Source organism: Lissotriton helveticus, chromosome 1_1 (genome assembly GCF_964261635.1).
Source record: "Lissotriton helveticus chromosome 1_1, aLisHel1.1, whole genome shotgun sequence".
In the NCBI taxonomy this organism is placed as follows: domain Eukaryota; kingdom Metazoa; phylum Chordata; class Amphibia; order Caudata; family Salamandridae; genus Lissotriton; species Lissotriton helveticus.
Genome location: NC_136057.1, coordinates 53,788,755 through 53,809,672, shown reverse-complemented (window position 1 = coordinate 53,809,672; position 20,918 = coordinate 53,788,755). Strand labels below are relative to the sequence as shown.

Below are 20,918 nucleotides of genomic sequence, written 5' to 3'. Positions count from 1 at the left end.
ACATGAGTCCACCCTTGGACTCCACCGGACACTTCTCCTTCACCTCTCCTGCAGCCCTTTCAGCTTCAAGCACCAAGAACCTGCGTGACGAAACCCGACTCAACTTCGACTCTGTGCACCCGCTTCCTGTGGGTGAGGTAACATTGCAACGCCGGTGTTCCCATACTGGTACACACCTCTAGGGTCTGTGTCTTAAGTTTTGTTCCTCTAGGTTCAGCGGAAGTGTCCTTAAATTCTATTTGTGTAACTTTTACGCACCATTGACTTGCCATTGATGCATGCTTGTGCTTTCAGCACTGCACCCGAATCCCGCGGGCTTTTCCCGACTTCAGCATTGCTTGTCCCGACTGCTCCCAGCGATTCCCTTGGCCCTAGGCCTAACCACTGATCGAATGGTCTCTCTTATACCATTTTTTTTAGTTTATGGTTTGAGTGGCCCCTCGGCCTCATCCAAAATTGTGCAACTTTGTATGTTATACTGTGCTTTTGGTTTAACGCTTGTGCCCCTTTCTTCATAATGAATACTGGGGATTGTTTTTAGTAATAAATACATATATTTTTATAATATATACTTGTGTGGTGTCCTTTCATTTGATATTACAGGATTGTATGTGGTAAAACAGCTCCAATAACACGACCTCTTAAGTTAAGCCTTTAGGCTGCTTAGTCCATGCTACCCCTAGGATAGCTTGTCTAATAAGGTTGACTTACAACCAGACACCATAAGGGTTGTTTGGACTGATACAAGGTGGTTCCAGAATTGGAAACATCATATATCAGGCCAACTTCTCACAGACTGGTTACAGAATATATAACTATTATCCTATACTGCTTTCGGCCCGGAAACGTTGTACAGATGTGGCATGGTCGCGTCATAATGCTGCTGGTGAGAGCTGCCAGAAGAAGCTTCAATGGCACTGCCCTCTGTACATGCCAATGTCCCCTCCACCCCAAGCCGTCCTTCTATTACCTTAGCTGCCAACTTTACAGTCGACAGTGAAGTTTCTGGTCGGCAGCAGTAGACATGAGCACTTTAGTTGAAACGGCTGCTACCATTATGCGAAGGGGAGGTGGCGAAGGCAAGAAAATGAAGAAATTTGCTTTTATAAATAACGAGCAAGGAGAGGCAAGCAGCGATGAGTGAGACGGTGAGGAACTAGCTCTCTTACTTTGAAGTCAGAGAAAGAACAGGCTGTTTAGGGGAAACAGCATTTGACATTTGATCTCGGTCTGAGAATGAACAGTAAATGTGACGAGATATGAACAAGAATTACAGCCATTTACAAAAAAGCTTCGAGCGAGTGAAAAAAGTGCGCATATGAAGTGCTCTCAGAATATATAAGAATTAGTACAAATGAAGCACATTTGTTTTGTATTACTGAAGTGTGGAGAAAAATATTTGAATAAGATTGAAACACATTAATACACTAGGGGATGACATCTGCAAACATTATCATTTATGTTCAGTAAAACCATATTAAGGTGTAAATGTAATGATCATTTCAATTGAAAATGTTTTGTCTGTAATGGCAGTGGGCTACCACACCAAGAATACTCCACACTACCCCACTCAACTCCACACGACTCCACTCCAATCTATGCCACTCACTCCATGAAACAACACTACACACCCCTCTACTCCACACCACTTACCGAATCCACCCCACTCCAATCTATCCCACTCCACTCCAAAGTACCCCAATCCATACAACTCCAATTCACCCCATTCCAATCTATCCATTCCAAATTTACCCACCGCAATCTAGCCCACTCTAACTCAATCTACCCCATTCCAATCCAATCTACCCTAATACACTCAATCTAACCCAATAAACCCCACCACACTCCAATCTACCCCACTCCACCCCAATCTACCGCACTCCACCCCAATCTACCGCACTCCACTTGATTTACCCCACTCTGCTTCAATATACCCGTCTACCCCACTCCACTTCAATCTACCCCAACTGTAATCTACTCCAATCTAACTGACTTCACACCAATCTACCTCACTCTACTTCAGTCCAATTTACCCAACTCCATTTCAATTTACCCCACTGCAATCTATCCAACTCATCTACACTCCTACCACAATCTACCCACTCCACACTACCTCAATCTACTCACTCCAAACTACCACAATCTACCCAAATCCAATCTACTATAATCTACTACACTCCACTGTAATCTACCCCACTCCACCCAAACTATCCCTCTCCGCTTCATCCAAACCACCCCACTACAATCTGCCCAATCTACCCCATTTCACTCCAACCTAATCTACCCCACAACACTCCACTCCAATCTATCTAATTCCACTCCACCCCACTCTACCCAAACCTACCTCATTCCAGTCGAATCTAATCCATTCCACCCTACTCCAATCCACCCTACCCCACTCCACCCCAAACGTACCTATCCCAATCTACCCCATCCAAACTACCCCACTCAAATCTACTCCAATCAATTCCACCACACTCTACCCCACCCCAAGCCAATCTACCCTACACCACTCTATATAACTCCACCCCATTCTACTCCAGTCCAATGTACAGCAATCCAAACTACCCCAATATATTGCACTCTAATCTACTCCACTCCAGTCTTCCCCACTCTACTCCAATCTATCCCACTCCAATCCACCCTAATCCATCCTACTCCAGCTCAATCTACTCCATTCCACCCAAATCCACCCCAATTCCACTTGACTCCAACCTACCCCATTCCACTCTACCCCAATGTATCCCCTTCTATCTACCCCACCCGGCCCCGTGCCACTAACTTTTAGCCATGCCGAACAGCAGTCACACTGGGGTACATAATGGTTAAAACTCGTTGCCAAAGCCAATAGCTTTCGGATAGGAGACACCTATTTGTTTTGCCAATGCTTGTTTTCAGTGGTTTTTTTTTCATCATATACACACGCAACAGTTACCTGCAGCCAATTCCAAGGAGGCACAGGTGTTCAACGGTGCCTGGGCACAGCAGGGGATTCCCTAAAGGGCCTGGCTTATGTTTTTTAATTTTTTATTTTTAAGGGTTCCTGGACACTTTCTTGGGGTTCTCGGACCCCTGCAAACTTGTGTATCCTTATTGGACATCGATAGAGTTTCAGACAGAGCAGCAGGTCTCCGAACATCACAAATGTCCACCAACGTACAAGGCCAATTGCGGTGCCTGCGCAGACACCTGCCTAAGGTTTGCGGACCTCAAGGGTCATGATGTGGAATCCAACCTCTGTCTCAAAATCAGCAATTTCATTCTACATTTTAACATTAGGCAGCCCCTGTGCCAGGGAGAGACAGGATGGCACCACGGCTCTTTATGGCTTCTTTAGTATTTTTACAGGATGCGGGGAACAAGTCTCTTCATCATGTAATGGTTCAAGATGTAGCCAGCCAATCAGGGAGCTTCAGGTCCGCAGACCCAACTTTGGGTTTACGTATCCTTATATATATATATATATATATATATATATATAAATATAAATATAAATATATATATATATATATATATATATATATATATATTCACTGAAAAAACCATAGGTTATAGACCATATATAGTTAGGAATTAGCATTTAAAAAACCTTATTTTACTCACACAAAACCATTGAAATTCCATATATAGTTAGTTGCACTAACTATATATCGCGCACCTGCAATCCACTGCTGATCATGTCACATATTACATCATTCATGACATGGTCAGTGACATCACTGATGACATCACTGATGACATCTCAAATGACATCACTGATGACATCACTGATGACAACATCCAGTGACTGTATGTTTCTGTAAAGTTAAAATATGTCTTACATATTGAAGAATGAGTGGATGTATAAGTGTCTGGATGAAGGATTTAGTAGGTGCGTGACTGACTGTATGAGTGAGTGATTAAATGTGTCTCACTGAATGCATGGGTTAGTGACTAAACTGTCTTAATTTGTGCATCATTATGTCTGTTGTTCTGTAAACTGCTGCATGTGTTGATCATTAGCTATACGAGAGGCTATATGTGTTATTAATTGGTTGCCCAAGTATTTCTATGGGAGATTGAGTTTGTGTGGGGGTGGCTGGAAGGTGTGTGACTCTATGCATAGATGTGTGAACAGTTTATTCACTAGGTGTATGAGTTCAAGAGTGCATGTGGAAACAGCTACATGGGCAGTTGACTGTGTGCATGAGTGTATTGATGAGTGAATGGATATCTCAATGCTACATGTCATAGTAAGTACATATGTAAAACACAGTACATGTGAGAGTTGGCATATATAAATAACTGTGCATGAGAGCCACCGAATGAGTGAGTGGTTGTATCGATCATTGTGAACTTGTATCAGGGATTGTATAAGAGAGTAAATATGTGTTAGTATATGTTTCAATAAGTAAGGTGTGTTTAACTGTATAGTTGAAGAAATGGAGATGAGATTGTTTCTTTGCATGACTGACTGGGTGTGTGAGTAACTCCATGGATGAGTGGCAGTGTGTGAGTGTCTGTATACACTGAGTGTATCTAAGGTTATATTAGAGTCTGAAGAGGTTTATCGTATTAGCACAAGAATGATGTCAAATGAGATGTCATCAGTGATGTCATCAGTGATGTCATTTGAGATGTCATCAGTGATGTCATCAGTGATGTCACTGACCATGTCATGAATGATGTAATATGTGACATGATCAGCAGTGGATTGCAGGTGCGCGATATATAGTTAGTGCAACTAACTATATATGGAATTTCAATGGTTTTGTGTGAGTAAAATAAGGTTTTTTAAATGCTAATTCCTAACTATATATGGTCTATAACCTATGGTTTTTTCAGTGAATTTTCAAGGTTTTGTAAATGCTAATTCCTAACTATATATGGTCTATAACCTATGGTTTTTTCAGTGAATTTCAATGGTTTTTTAATAGCAAATATCATAAGCTGTCGAATGTCAAGTACGTGGTAAGTGAAAACATTTTCGTGTTTATGCACACTGATCTGCTTTGAATGGTGCCCCCCCCCCCCTCATTTCTATTAGGAGTACTCTCTCTTTGCAGATAGTGAAAGGTAGTTAACGCAGGTCTTTGCCCCCATTGTAATCCGTCGTGCCTGCTTCTCTCTCCATTTGATTGATTGTTATCCAAGTATTTACTGTTTTAGAATTAGTTCTCTTTGGTTCATTCTCTATTTACAAACAAACACAGAGTCGCAATACTCTGTTTAGTCTTTGCAGATAACGAAAAATCGTGTAAAAAAAAAAGAAAAGGAATCGAGCAAAATCAGTAGGCCACTAATGGGATCTCTTTTTGACCTCGCACACAATGATGGCTGCAAAACAGCTCGGCTCCGCCACCCACCCCGCCCAAAATAACGATAAAGAACGGCTGCCATGATTGGTTGCGGAATGACCACGACGGAGCTACGAAATGGTGCTGCTCTCATGCTAACCCCAGCTTCAGTCTGAAACATCCAGAAACACTGTAGACTACCAATTCGATCAGTTCCGGTAGCGCCCCAATGTAACCCGGTAGAGAAGAACTAGCTCTCCCCTCTTTGACTGATGGTTCTTGTTGCCTGTCCCTTCTGTTGTCATTTAACAGAACTATTTAGCCTGCTGAAAGGGGTTGTGTTCCGACCGCTGGTTGGTGGAGACATTTTGACTATATTCTGTACCTGCGTTGTCGCGTAATGCGTCATATGACGCGCCGCGTTAGCGCATCCGGAAGTCATCCGGGGCGCGCAGCGCGTAACGTAAGCATAACAAGTCATGTGACTTGTTAATAAAACTTTTCATTGGTTCATTTTACTTTTCTTATTGTAATGATGAAAGGCTTGCTCATATGACCTAAAAATTACGCTTTTCATTACTTCCGAACATTATTTTTTCTTAAATATATGTTATAATGTTCCAGGCTAATGTACTTTCCCGGAAATTTTACAACTGTCCTGCAAGTAAAATATATTCTTTTTTCGAGAAAAAGAGCGTTTCTTCGTCCCATGACGGAGCCGTTGAGCAAAAGAGGGTCGACCTGCTGTCTTAGTCGCCGATACGCCTGAATATGAGATTCTTATCGATCACTTTATGTTGCAGGAATAGAAAACACAACAGCCCTTGACCATTTATCTTTACTGCGTTCCTTCGTATTATACCTTTTACCCTTCATGTAATTGGTCTGCTTTATTTCACTTGCCTTTTAAGGATTCTAAAACAGTCACTATTATTAAAAACTTTACCAATGTATATACTACTACCATGTTTTCTTTTAAAAACCTTTATTGTGAAAATTTCATTATACAAATACGAGCCTATAACCACGTGGGCCTGCCACAGAGCAAACTGTAATCGTATATGATGAATAGACATTTACACTGTAGAGGAACGTAACGGGCGGGCCATTAGGTTGCAAGAACTAAGGTGTCTAACAGTTACGGAATCGGTGGACGTACATTTTATAATTAAAATACGACAGGGCCAGTTACAATAAAATTATCTAGATATACATTTGCGGGCAAGTACCATGGGTGACGTTAATTCGAACTTTCAACAGTACAGTAATCAATAACACATCAGAACTTAATATCAATAGGGATGTCGAAATATTCAATCAATTCTCGTCCCCGCCCGCCATGTGCTTCAAAACTGCATACGTATCTCGTGATTTCAAGGTTCTGCAACCAGTACACAACAAGGAGTTACGAGTCCCATTTATTCCGGCGCCATTTTGGGCGAGGACGGGCAGGTCCAGGATATAGTCAAAATGTCTCTACCAACCATCGACTATGATGATGTTCATATGCTGTATTTATTAGAGTAACACTCATCTGTCCACATGAAATTAATTTGCCACAATCTAAACATGTCATTTTAATCTTTCCAAAGTTCTTCTAAATATTTGGGACCGTTTCCCTTGCCTCTGAAGCTCTCAGTGCCACTTCTTTGATGAATGTACTAGCAGGTCAGGGGTTCTCCTCCAAATCTCTCTTTTATGCAGCACTATAATTAATTGGTGCCACCTCTCCATATGACGATGCATGGTATAGTTACCACAACTATATTTTTTTTCGGTTCCTCTGGAGAGTTCATCGTGGCAGATGAAGCGTGTAACGTACCGGGCATTTACCTTTTTTTGCATGTACAGGAAAGGAAAAAAAAATCGAGCGTCCGAGTTCTAAGGTGTCCCAGGGCCATTTTGGTGGACCAGGCCCAAATCCAAAGAACAGCCATCTCACAGGCTAATGGGGCGACCCACGCCGAGTTTCAGCATTGTAGGATGACCACACAAGTACAGCAACTTGCTAGACATCACCTCGGTGCCATCCGGATCTCGGCGCCCCACTGCAGATGAAGTGCCTCTCAACTATGAAACCACCACGGTGACATCCGGATCTTGGCGCGTTGTGCTGCCTTCGGCCTATTCGCACATCGGTCCGCTACTGACGCCATCTCACAGGCTAATGGGGCGACCCACGCCGAGTTTCAGCATTGTAGGATGACCACACCAGTACAGCAACTTGCTAGACATCACCTCGGTGCCATCCGGATCTCGGCGCCCCACTGCAGATGAAGTGCCTCTCAACTATGAAACCACCACGGTGACATCCGGATCTTGGCGCGTTGTGCTGCCTTCGGCCTATTCGCACATCGGTCCGCTACTGACGCCATCTCACAGGCTAATGGGGCGACCCACGCCGAGTTTCAGCATTGTAGGATGACCACACCAACTTGCTAGACATCACCTCAGTGCCATCCGAATCTTGGCATCTCAACGCCTAGTGGTATCTTCCATACAAAAAATATTGTTACGCTGCCTTTGGCCCCATTCGCACATCAGTCCGCAACTTAGACATCACCTCGGTGCCATCCGGATCTTGGCATCTCAGCGCCTTGTGGTGTCAGTCAGAAAATATTGTTGCGCTGCCTTTGGCCCCATTCGCACATCGGTCCGCTACTGACGCCATCTCACAGGCCAACGGGGCGCCCCACGCCGACTTTCAACATTGTAGGATGGCCACAGAAGTGCGACAACTTACTAGACACCACCTCGGTGCCATCCGGATCTTGGCGCGTTGTGCTGCCTTCGGCCTATTCGCACATCGGTCCGCTACTGACGCAAACTCACAGGCCAACGGGGCGCCCCACGCCGACTTTCAGCATTGTAGGATGGCCACACCAGTGCTGCAACTTGCTGGACACCACCTCGGTGCCATCCGGATCTTGGCGCGTTGTATTGCCTTCGGCCTATTCGCACATCGGTCCGCTACTGACGCCGCCTCACGTGCCAACGTATTTTCTCCGCATTTTATACCCTATGCCGCATAACAGGTCATGTGACTTGTTTATAAAACTTTTCATTGGTTCATTTTACTTTTGGTTTCCGAATGATGGAAGGCTTGATCATATGACCTAAAAACAACACTTTTCATTGGATGAAAACTTTTTTTTTCCCCCAAACGATGAAAGCCCCACCTTGTTTCTGGATGTTTCAGACTAAACTGGCGTCAGCATGAGAGCACCACCATCTCGTAGCTCCGTCGTGGTCATTCCGCGAGCAATCATGGCAGCCGCTCCCCACCAGAAGCCTGCAGGAGTCGGGGCCCCCAAAACTTTTGATGAATTCTCAAGGCGGAGGGGACGCTTTCGAGAATGGGGTCCAAGACCTAGCAGACAAGCGTCCGATTTCCAAGGTGTCCCAGGGCCATTTCAGTGGACCACGCCCAAAAAGGAAAGAGCCTGCCGCCATTTTGAGAGTCCTGTGGCAGCCGCCTATCGCTGCACCGCAAGAGTGGGCGCAACTCAGCTGAATGGCGGATTTTGACACAGTGGACCAAAAGCGGACGGAATGGCAACTGAAACGGTAAAGGGGCGCCCCACTAAAACAGATGAGACTCCACCTGGAGAGGCCCGTTCACGCCGCCTCCCCCGGGGCGCTCCACGCCGTTATTCGGAGCAGCATTGTAGGATACCAAAACCAGTGCGGCAACTTACTGGACATCACCTTGGTGCCATCGTTCTGCTGCCTTGGAACTATTCGCACAACAGTTTGCTACTGATGACCCACCCCCCGCGACGCCCCACGCCGTTATTTGCTGGGTGGCAACTTACTAGACATCACTTTCGTGTCATCTAGATTTCGGCGCGTTCTGCTGCCTTGGAACTATTCGCACAACAGTTTGCTACTGATGACCCACCCCCCGCGACGCCCCACGCCGGAAATCTGGACGTTGTGCTGCGTTGGGACTATTCGCACAGCCGACCGCTACTTCGTTGTTTTTCCCTAAAAATGTTTATATGTTATTACTATTTTTGTTTTCTTGTATATATTTATAAATTATTAAAGTTTTATAATCTTACTACTTTGTCGGAGTGCTATATATTTTTAATGTGACACATAATTGTAAAAACTTTGATGTACAAAGAGTCATCCCTGGAATCTTCCGCTTCGGGCTCGGTCCCCTCCCCAATCACAATACAGGATGGTTTTCAGATAATAGCAACGCTTCTGCTGTGACGGATCTCATCGAGTGTGGGCCTTGATCTACTATAACTCCTTTGAAGAGGGGTGATTCTTTACAGCTGTGGCCATAAACTACATCTGCAGGGCTAGCTGATAGCCTAGGACCGGCCTGGACAATCGGACACAGAGGAAAAGGAGTGTCAGAGGGTGCGGTAGTGAATAGGGCGAAAGGGAGGTGTCGGGCGGGCACAGGGTGTGATTCTCAGGGAAGAGCAGCGCAGATGGGGGGAGGTTTATTACCCATGCATAAGACAGAGAGCGGGGGTGACCACTGCCTGGGTGAGATGCTTGCGAGGGTGGGGAGCCATGCTAAGGATCGACAGCGTGCACAGAGTGGGTCTGGTCAAGGCATCTAAAATGGCTGCCGTGCACGACAAAAGTGTGGCATTTGAAAAAAGACAAGATGGCGCACACAATGTTTTTCAACAATTCCTGATTTCCTTCGAATCGAACGTTAACAGACGTTGGGGCATATTACCAAAGTTAAGCGATATTTATCCCTAACGATGCATTGCAAAGATTTTTTTACCGTCAGAAATTATCGCAGATAAACCTTGCTATTATCAAGGTTTATCGCAAATACGATAAAAAACGAGCGCAATGCATTAATATCGCTGAAAACTCCGCGATATTCATGCATTACCGAGCTAATGCTCTTAGCCATGTTATCCACCTCCCATTGGATAACATGGCTAAGAACTGCTCAGGGCAGCTGTTACTTTTTGGAGATATTCGCGCTTATCTCGAATATTTCCAAAAGTTGATAATAGGAGATAGCGATGTGAGCGACTGTTTCCAGTCGCTAACATCTTGGCATGCCCACTTTGCATGTCATTAGTGATAAATATCACTCACATGCAAAGTGGGACCCAAGATGGTCGCTATCTCCTACTAGCCGTCGCTAACTGGTGTTAGCAACAGCTAGGTAATACAGATATAATTTTATCTCCGCGAAGCGGAGCGCTGTTACAGATATATATCTTGTTTTTGAACGTTAATTTCTCAAAATGCACTGAAGCACATATATTGAGACATAGCAAAGGCACATCGGGCTACCAGTCCCTAATATTTTACCAAGTTTCGTGCAAATCCATTCAGCCGTTCGATTATTATTATTATTTTTTTTTTTTGCCCCGCGGGGCCCTTTTAAAACCTCCACATCAAACCTAGGGGGTCAGCGAGGATCTACTATGCCCCCTTATGGTCATTTGCCCCTTCGCTTTGGCCTCCTCTTGTCTCTCGATCCTACCGAGAGACAAGATGGCGGCCGCTACGTACTGTTTGGAATGTTTACAGACACCGGAGAGCCAATCAGCTTCGCTTCGCAAAGCTCCGTAACGCGAAAAGTACGCGAAGCGGTGCGCTGTTACAGATATATATCTTTTTTTGAACGTTAATTTCTCAAAATCCACTGAAGCACATATATTGAGACCTAGCAAAGGCACATCGGGCTACCAGTCCCTACAATTTTGCCAAGTTTCGTGCAAATCCATTCAGCCGTTCGATTATTATTATTATTTATTTTTTTTGCCCCGCGGGGCCCTTTTAAAACCTCCACATCAAACCTAGGGGGTCAGCGAGGATCTACTATGCCCCCTTATAGTTATTTCCCCCTTTGTTTTGACCTCCTCTTGTCTCTCGATCCTACCGAGAGACAAGATGGCGGCCGCTACGGACTGTTTGGAATGTTGACAGACGCCGGAGAACCAATCAGCTTCGCTTCACAAAACTCCGTTGCGCGAAAAGTCCGCGAACCAGAGCGCTGCCCGGTCCGCTGTTACAGATATATATCTTTTTTTAAACGTTAATTTCTCAAAATCCACTGGAGCACATATATTGAGACCTACAAAAGGCACATCGGGCTACCAGTCCCTACAATTTTGCCAAGTTTCGTGCAAATCCATTCAGCCGTTCGGGCTAAAAGTGAGGCCAACCGCCCTATGGAAAACTCAATGTTAAAAACACGTTTTGGGACCCCCCTTTTTGCTCGGCCCCCACTGGACGAACCCCCCCCAAATTTTCAAGGGCTGCTCAGAAACAATTCCGTCCACAAACGCCAAAGTTATTAGACATAGAATTTTCAAACAACCCATAGAGAAAAAATCCTAACTATATATACCTACTGGCGACCGCCAGTAGGTAATATATATATATATATATATATATATATTACGTGGGATTCTGTAATCCCTGTATATATGGCGGTCTCTAATTTCTTTATAATCAGGAATTTGCGACACACCAAGTCAGTCATTATGAAGAAAAGACGTCAGAACTCGGCTTTTATAAGTTATTACAGTCGAGTCCTGAGGGCACAATGCCTGCTGCCAGAGCCAGCAGCTGATGTGAAAGGAAGGTCAAGTCACGAAGCATAATTGAAGCAGCTGTTTAAAGCAACAGACAGAACTTTGCTTTTATTACTTCTGCTGTGTGTTACTAGCTTACTATGAGAAGCAGAGGGAATATGTTTATTAGTTTCCTTAGATAAAGGAAGGGTGGAATCTTTCTGCAAGTTTCTACACGTTCCGAGCTACTGCAGCTTTTTTTTTTTAAATGGACATTTATGAACTGTTTCTAACATCTTTTTGCAACAAATATATAACAATTTTTATTTTTACTTTTGCACAAGAGGTTGTAAATTCATTTTTCATGTTGGCAAACATGTTAGCTGCTGCATATGTAGGAGCTATGCACCAAGGTTTGTGAGAAAGGTGATGGTGTGACCATGTATTATACAGGATAAAGTACCACCTGGTGCATATAATAAGATTATTGCAAGTAACCTCAGAGTTCCAAAACCTTTGTGTATCTGTCTATCATGAGATGGTGTGCACTCCTGGAAAACCCTGTAGTGACAGCAACATCCCTGGTCAGCCCTGCTGTTGAGGCCGAATACAGACTAGGATTTTTATATCAGGAACTGGAGACGACTGCGTCTTACCCAATGTAACTGTGCAACTAGAAAAACAGTTCCCTCTCTGGACTGCGCATGTCTGCTATTCTCAATGAACACCACATCACTTGCATCTGACTATTACGTGTGGTTCTGGCCAGTAATTCCTCCAATGAATAGTGCTATTTACAGTTCCTCAGCCTGGAATGAGGACGAACAAGGAACGACAAGAGCTACTGGCCTATTTGTCTCATTCAACATCCCATTACCAGGCTTGTTTCTGCACAGGAAGGATGCAGTCCTGTGTGGAACCTGAGGAGGGGAAAGCAGGGAAACATCTCCACTATGTGTACTTGTACTCTCGGGGTCAGTATTGCTCAGTGGGTTCCATACAAACCATAATCCTCCCCTCAGAGATTTTCTAAAATCTGCCCATACGCATTTTGAAGAGTTACATGTGTTAGTATGCACTCCGAGAGTCCATTTATACTGAAACACATACCTGGGTTAGCTTCGAACAGCAATAAATGTGATTTTGTATTTCCTCTCTCCATTGAGTCTTCATCTGCAGTATTTGTATCCAGTCCTAGGAATGATGGAGGCACACACTGACCCCGCTCATCAGGACAGTGCAGTTCTGTCTTGCAGTTCTGATGTTGATGCTGTGAATCAGGGTGCAGTGGTTCGAGTATGTAGTTCTGATCTGAACCCTCTGCATCAGTACAGGGAGGTTCTAGCTTGTACTTTTGATCTGAACCATGTGCATCTGCACAGGTCTGTTCTAGCTTGTCGTTCTGATCTGGTTCCTGTGCTTCAGGGCGCATGGATTCCAGCTCGTAGTTCACGTTTGGATCCGGTGCATAAGGAAGTTCCTGCTTCAGGCATAGGTGCTGCTGTAGGCCCTGGGTTTGTTGTGACCCCAATTCATCAAAGGACAACAGCCCAGACTCTAAGTTTTCATCTGGTGCCTTCCCATCAGGTGACACGGGTTGTAGGAACTGGCTCTCCTGGGGATCTTGGAAATCAAAACACATCAATTCTTCCTCCAAAGGATCACCAGCTTCCTTCCCATCTGGCAGCGCGGGTTGTATACAGTGGTTTTGCTGTGGTTCGTGTCCTTCAGGAAATAGTGGGTGTGGGCAGAGGGTCTGCTGCTGGTCCCAGCTATTAGCAGACAATGGGGATGGTTCTTGCTTCAGGGGCTCATCTGGCTCCCACTCTTCTGGGAACGCCGTCTGTCCGTTCTGGTCTTGCTGTGGTGTCTGCCCATCAACAAATTCTGAGGGAAGACACAGGTTTGCCTCCAGTGATCTGCCTGGAGGATCCGTCTGAGGGCACCGGGATAGAGGACAATCCTGCTGTACTCCATTTCCATCTGGAAACCCAGGATGCATGCACTCATCCTGCTGCGACTTGTTTACATCTGGAAACCCAGGTTGCATGCACTGGTCCTGCTGTGACTTGTTTACATCTGGAAACCCAGGTTCCACGCACTGGTCCTGCTGTGGGTCACATCGATGTAGAAACATTGGCTGTAGACAAAGGTTTGGCTCCTCTGGACGCCCTTGAACATCAGTTGGTGAGGAGAGCGTACAGTCCTGCTTTGGTGCATGCCCATCAGAAAACACTGTCTGAAGACACAAGCTCGGTTCCTCTGACCTGTCCAGTTGAGGTGTCAGAGGAGACCGGCTAACAGCACAATCTCTAATGCTCGCAGGACAGACCACCTTCAACGTCACTCCAGCATTATCTAGGGAACCTTGATCCTTTTCCATCCAGATTTTCTTAATCAGCTCTGTGACTCTAGAAGGTACGTCCTCCACAGTGTTCAGCAAGTTCTCCAGTTTGGCTTCCAACTCCTCCAGCATGGATAGAAGGATAATGTGAGGCAGGTTCTCTGAAAGTGGTTCCAGGTCCTGGTCCCTCTGAGCATCATTTTGAGATCCCGAAGCGGAGACGTTATGAAGAGGTAAAGATGGGGCTGTGGCTCTTACGGATTCACATGAACACTGCGCTGTCACTTTCTTTCCTGGAGCCCGTCTTCTGCCCATTCCGGTAAATTGATGTTCAAGTCTCAATTGTCTGCAGAGGAGAGGAAAAGAGAAAAGACAACACGTTATCACAGGACAGTTGGGTCAAAATACTCATTCCTATCACACTAACCCCAGTGTGATCAGAGAACATCGCTCATTTCTAAAACCAGAAAAAAAGTTAATCATTAAAATGTCACAATACCCACAACATAGTTCATATATTATGAAAGGCACGGATTTGAAACGTGTTTCCAACACTATGTCTGTTCCTTGGTCTGCTCAAATTGTACACTGTGCTACCACAAAAAGAGAATATTGTAACTGCCTTGCAGCAATCGAAGGATTATACTACCCTGGCAGACAAGACTGCGCTATCATCCTCACTTGCACTGTACAGCTCTCTTTTGCAATATTCAGTTCAGTGACTGAAGGACGCGCCAACATACCAAACCTCTACAGGATCTACAAAACACTTGTTATGTCATTGCATATATAGAGAGCATGTTCAACCTGGGGTTTCTTGGAACTGAATCAGAAATACATAAAAGAGGAGATAACAAATCAGACCCGGAAGAATCTAGTATGAATAGGCTTGTGGGCTGTCAGGTTTCTGGATGAAAGGAGCTTGTACCAAAGCTGCGTCCACCTGATCTGATCTTCTATAATTTTGCAATAGCAAGTAAATTCTAGTGAGGCGATCTCTGGTTTTGTACGGGTGTACGCATTTCCACCTGGTTTGCAATGAAGTGAGTGGCAAGACCTCCCGAACCTTTAGGGCTGAGGCAGAGGGTCTGATAGTGGATTTGTTATTTCTATATAGGTGTGACGCGTGCCCACCTGTGAAGATGATGTAGTAAACAAGCTGCATCGCTGTGAATTACTTGTAGTCTATGAATGGTGATACTGGGTATTCTTACATATACTCGGTTGGCATAATGTGATCTAGACAGGACTGCGGCCACCACTATTGCTTTTCTTGTCTAAAGTGGGAGGAGTGGGGTTAGTTTCTGAAGCAGTTTCAGCAGAAATCTGCATTTAGATCCTACTGCTCCAGCAGCTGGGTCTTTCTAAGATTGCTATCGATTATCACTCAGAGGCTTTTAGCTGTGGGTTTAGACTCCGGTAACAATCTCATTTTTGTAGGAGAGTAAAGTTGGTTCTAAAGATTGGTCTTATTCTTTCGAATTATTATTATTATTATTATAGACATTTGTAAAGCGCGACTGTCACCGTTGCAGGCATCCTGGCGCTGAAAGATCAGAGGAGATGGAAGAGAAACACACAGGGAGTGAGAGCGGGCTAACCAGGGAATAGCCAAGTTTTAATCTTTTTTCTGAACGAGAGGAGTTCATTGATGTGCCTAATCTCGCTAGGGATAGTGTTCCATAATCTGGCAGCTGCCACCTCGAAAGATCTACCTCCGGCTCTGACTTTCCTGAATCTAGGTACGACTACCAGTTTGGCATCAGAGGATCGGAGCTGTCTGGTTGGAGTGTACCATGCAAATTTAGATTGTAAGGGAGCTGGGCCAGATCCATGGAGAGCCCTAAAGACTATACAGAGGGCCTTGAATTGAATCCTCTGTCTTATGGTAAGCCAGTGCAATTTTGCCAAAGCAAACGCACCATGAGATCTTCTCGGCAGCCCCAGAGCCAGTTTAGCAGCTGCTGATTGGACCCTCTGGAGCCTGTCCAGCAGGAACTCAGGGGACCCGAGCAGGAGGGCATTACAATAGTCCAACCTGCTAAGGATGGTACATCTAACCACTTGGGCGTGGGCATGGGTAGGTAAGAGGGGCAAAACTTTCCTTAGGGAGCGAAGGATGGCAAAGCAACAGGCAGACGTTTTTAGAACATGCGTCTCCATGCTCAGTCTATGATCCAACATGACCCCTAGGTTGCAGACTGATTCCACCGGCTATACATTGGACCCTGTTTCCGGGGGCCAAAAATTGATTGGAAATGGTTGGGGAATCCTAGTACCGGCACTGAAGAGCACCTCCGTCTTCCCTGCGTTAAACTGAAGGGAGTTATCCTTCAGCCACCGAGACGTGTCACGCAAACAATTGTGTAGGATCTCCACAGAAGTTGAGTCCTCTCCTTCCAGGGAGAGGATCATCTGCGTGTCGTCGGCGTAGTTGATAATCCTGATGCCGAAGCTTTTGATGAGGGAGATCAGAGGTCTGAGGTATAAATTAAAGAGTATAGGGCTGATTGCCAAGCCCTGAGGGACTCCATGTGTTACCCGGGAAAAAGCTGACTGGAACGGTGGCATGGATACTGCCTGCTGCCTATCCTGCAGAAATGAATGAAACCATTGCAGCGCGGTGTCTCTCACTCCTGCCTCCCAGAGCCGCCTCATTAGAATCTTATGGTTCACCGTGTCAAAGGCGGCAGACATGTCGAGCAGGATCAGGAACGCTGCCTGTCTTCTGTCACAGTTTGGTCAATATTCAGTTTTAGCTGATTCAACCTCATCAAGAAATTATCAAATTGCATCATTTTTTGAACCTGGAGTGGTGAGGCTGACATTCCATTGATAAGAATTATCTGAGAGCTGGTGTATTTATAAAGCCTGTATTAATGTATTGCCATGTGTGTATGGTTTCATTTCCTGCTTGTGGATCAAGTTAGAAAAATCTACCGGAATACAAACGCTGATCAAATACTGATTGGACCGTATGCAAGGAAGGATGATTATATTCAGTCAATTTGAATTATACGCCCAGATCAGATCTTTGGGATTTCATTGTATGTGATCTGAGCATTTAATGTGTTAGTGTAAATTCAACATCATTAAATCAGCAAATTCATTATCTTTAGGGACCGAGTTGTCGTCATCAATTCGAAACTTGAGAAAGGAAAGCAGATCTACCCCTTCAGTTTGAGTAATTTGTAAAAGAGATGTGTGGATCCACAGGAGAATAATTGCTGATATCTCATCTCCTTTCTCTGAGTTTGTTCTCTTTTGGTTATCTTCGGGTACGGCTTCTGGAGATCTGGAGTAGATTTCCCTGACAACCAGGTTTCAGTTAAGAACAGGATATCCGGCTTAGGAGATTCTAATAACTTGAGTATTTCCACCTTATCTTTGTCTAGGGAGGGTGGGTTTAGTAAAGCCGCTTTTAATGACTCCTCAGTCTGAGGATGTAGAAGAGTCTTATTGTTTGTTGGTCCAAAGTGAGGGCTGTTGAATACTAGATTACTCTATATATGTGGCTGGCATGTACACCATTTGCCTCTAAAAACGAGACAAACATGGGGGAGATACTAAAATCTGTGTAGCTGAAAGACTTTAGATCTTATGCAGAATATGAGAATTATTGAGTATACTACCTGACTTCTGGTCCCAGCGGTGGCGGCCAGGTGTGCCTGGGAGCAGACAGGCTTGTCTTTGGCAAAATGCTTGCAACACACACACCAAATGTTTGCAACAAACACGCACACAAAAAAAATTGCTCTTTAAAAAGTCCATTCAATTCTGTACTCACAGATGTGACACAAACTCCAGCTCTCACTTGTACAGTCACACACCTCATGTATAAATGGATTAATGTAACAAACCAGATATCTCATAACCACATCTTCAATGCTGCACAATTACACAGGCATTGTGCTCTCCTGCGCGCACACACACGTGAAACACAATTCATCCCCAGGCACAAAGACCTACACACTGGAAATAAGTAATCAGACGGATCAGTCACTTACACGCTCATATATAATGTATCCACCCAAGACGACCAATCACAAACAAGCACATACACAATGTCTCACACACACAAATCACTTCCATACATTTTGAAGTGAAAGGTTAGGCTTTGTCCAAGCCATTCACGGGCATCAACTACTCCAAGAGACCTACACACAGGGTGGGCACAGATCTGCACAATCACATGTAAGACCTCAAATAATCACGGCTCACTCTTCACACAAATTCTTGCAGTCTCTTCAACAGAGCTGTGACATCCCAGAGTCTCTGAGGCAACACTGCATGTGGAATGATGTTGAGGGAGTTGGAAGGTGTCAGTATCTGAGGAGGAAGCAGATCTGTGGGTGGAGCATTCTGTGAGAAATAAACTCCTCCTTTCTATCACCTCCATGGACACGCAATAATTCATATATTAGCGACACGCGGAAATATGGAAAAATGTATAACGCTTCAATATCGCATTGTGAGAGTACTGAGAATCTGTGAATTTTAGGTTAAAAAACCCTTGAATCAGGTGATAACACAGAGAAACGTCACTTCTTCAAACACTCCACCCATTGCATGTGTGCTGCACTTTACAGCACAAACACAACCTGCCCTGCACTTCACAGCACAAACACAACCTTCCCTGCACATCACAACACAAACACAACCTGACCTGCACTCCACAGCACAAACACAACCTGCCCTGCACTCCACAGCACAAACACAACCTGCCCTGCACTTTACAACACAAACACAACCTGAGCAGCACTTTACAGCACAAACACAACCTGTGCAGCACTTTACAGCACAAACACAAACTCTGGAGTGTTTAAGAATTACTCTATGTATAGGATTTTATACTTGAATGGTGTGCTTCCAGTACGAATCCTATGCTAGACAGCACACGCACCTCTGGCCTATGGTGTAAAGGTTTTGTGTGGCACTAGGTAGAATGTGTTCTAGTGCAGGGGTAGTGAGCAGCAGCGTGCTGTATTTCATAAATCTGGCTCAGCACGGCTCTCTCCCCCTCGCACATCACAGCGCTGCACCTAACTGCTGAACTATGCTGCACTAAAAAATAATAAATCTGCTCCGTAGTGTGCATGCATTGTCTGCACAACCTCAACCCTCACATTCTCTTTTGCACACGTAGTGTGCCCAGAGTTAACCCTCACATTCTCCTGTGCATGCTTGGTCTGCTCAGCCTCAACCCTCACATTCTCTTGTGCATGCTTGGTCTGCCAGCCTAAACCCTCACACTGTCTTGTGCATGCTTGGTCTGCTCAGCCTCAATCCTCAAATTCTCTTGTGCATGCTTGGTCTGCCCAGTCTCAACCCTCACATTCTCTTGTGCATGCTTGGTCTGCCCAGTCTCAACCCTCACATTCTCTTGTGCATGCTTGGTCTGCCCAGTCTCAACCCTCACATTCTCTTGTGCACGCTTGGTCTGCCCAGATTTAACCCTCACATTCTCTTGCGCATTCTTGATCTGCCCATCCTCAACCCTCAAATTCTCTTGTGCATGATTGGTCTGCCCAGCCTCAACCCTCACATTCTCTTGTGCATGCTTGGTCTGCCCATCCTCAACCCTCACATTCTCTTGTGCATGCTTGGTCTGCCCATCCTCAACCCTCACATTCTCTTGCGCATGCTTGGTCTGCCCATCCACAACCCTCAAATTCTCTTGTGCATTCTTGGTCTGCCCATCCTCAACCTTCACATTCTCTTGTACATGCTTGTTGTGCCCAGTCTCAACCCTCAAATTCTCTTGTGCATGCTTGGTGTGCCCAGTCTCAACCCTCACATTCAACTGTGTATGCTTGGCCTACCCAGCCTCAACTCAGAGTTGAGTTCTGTGTGATTACAAGATAAACCACGTGATCTATAATTCTACATGCTTGGCCAAGAGCACTAATGATTGAATGTGTTTAATACCAAGCGCGTAGAATTACAGATGACGTAGTTTATCTTATAATCACAGTGAGCTTTCGCCAGCACTTATTTGGTTGGAAATGACAAGGTGCCGCACATGATGATGCGGAATTAATGCTTTTTGCAACGGCACGTAAAAAACTGAAGAAAAATGTTTAGGTTTACAGCAATGACCTAATGTTTAATTTACATACTGCATGATGATTTTAATGCAATGTCTCATGATGTATCTCCCAACATTGACTAAACAAGTCTTTTTTCCCAGCTCCGAGGACGTTCAAACACCTTGAATCTGTTGTCACTGTCTATTACGTAGAGGTGTGTCACATGATATTGTATAAACACTGTGATTTGCACTCGTACTCGTGAACAAGGAGGTTGCCACCGAAACGCGCCGAGTGAATTGATTTAAAATAAAAACACGCTGAAAATGAATACTTGTGGCCCTGGCACCGTTTGTGGAAAACCGGCGAAATGATTGTTGTTGAGATTTGGGGTACCCGACCCCACCAAGGCCCGCCACTGAAAGCGGCTTGGGTTTCTGCGCGAACATTTAGCTGTAGGTTTACACATATATAGAAGTTGAAATGGACAATGCAGGGGAAGAGAAATAAAGAGAAAGTTATTCGATTTTCACAAATGCGATAGCGAAAATCCTCAGAGCAGTGCTTTGATTTTTCGTTGCTGCAGCAGGAATGCCAATGGTGAAAGGGGATTTATTTGTAATTACAAATATTCAGCAACTAAAGCTACACTTTCAAGTGCTCTATGTATGTCTTTTTTTGTAATATTATGCACTAGTCCACTAAATTTAGAACACATAACGCATAACAGGATTTCCTGCAATGGGAGTAACAGCCA

The 20,918-nt window shown here is 44.8% G+C and overlaps 1 protein-coding gene across 1 annotated transcript in view; it reads right to left on the bottom strand.

The window, feature by feature from the left end:
* Nucleotides 1-20,918, bottom strand: part of LOC144822398 (uncharacterized) — a 60,289-nt gene that overhangs the window by 34,661 nt on the left and 4,710 nt on the right. Inside the window, 1 exon segment of the mRNA XM_078679905.1 lies at nt 12,899-14,478. Coding sequence (XP_078536031.1) covers nt 12,899-14,447 — 1,549 coding nt within the window. The 5' untranslated portion in view covers nt 14,448-14,478.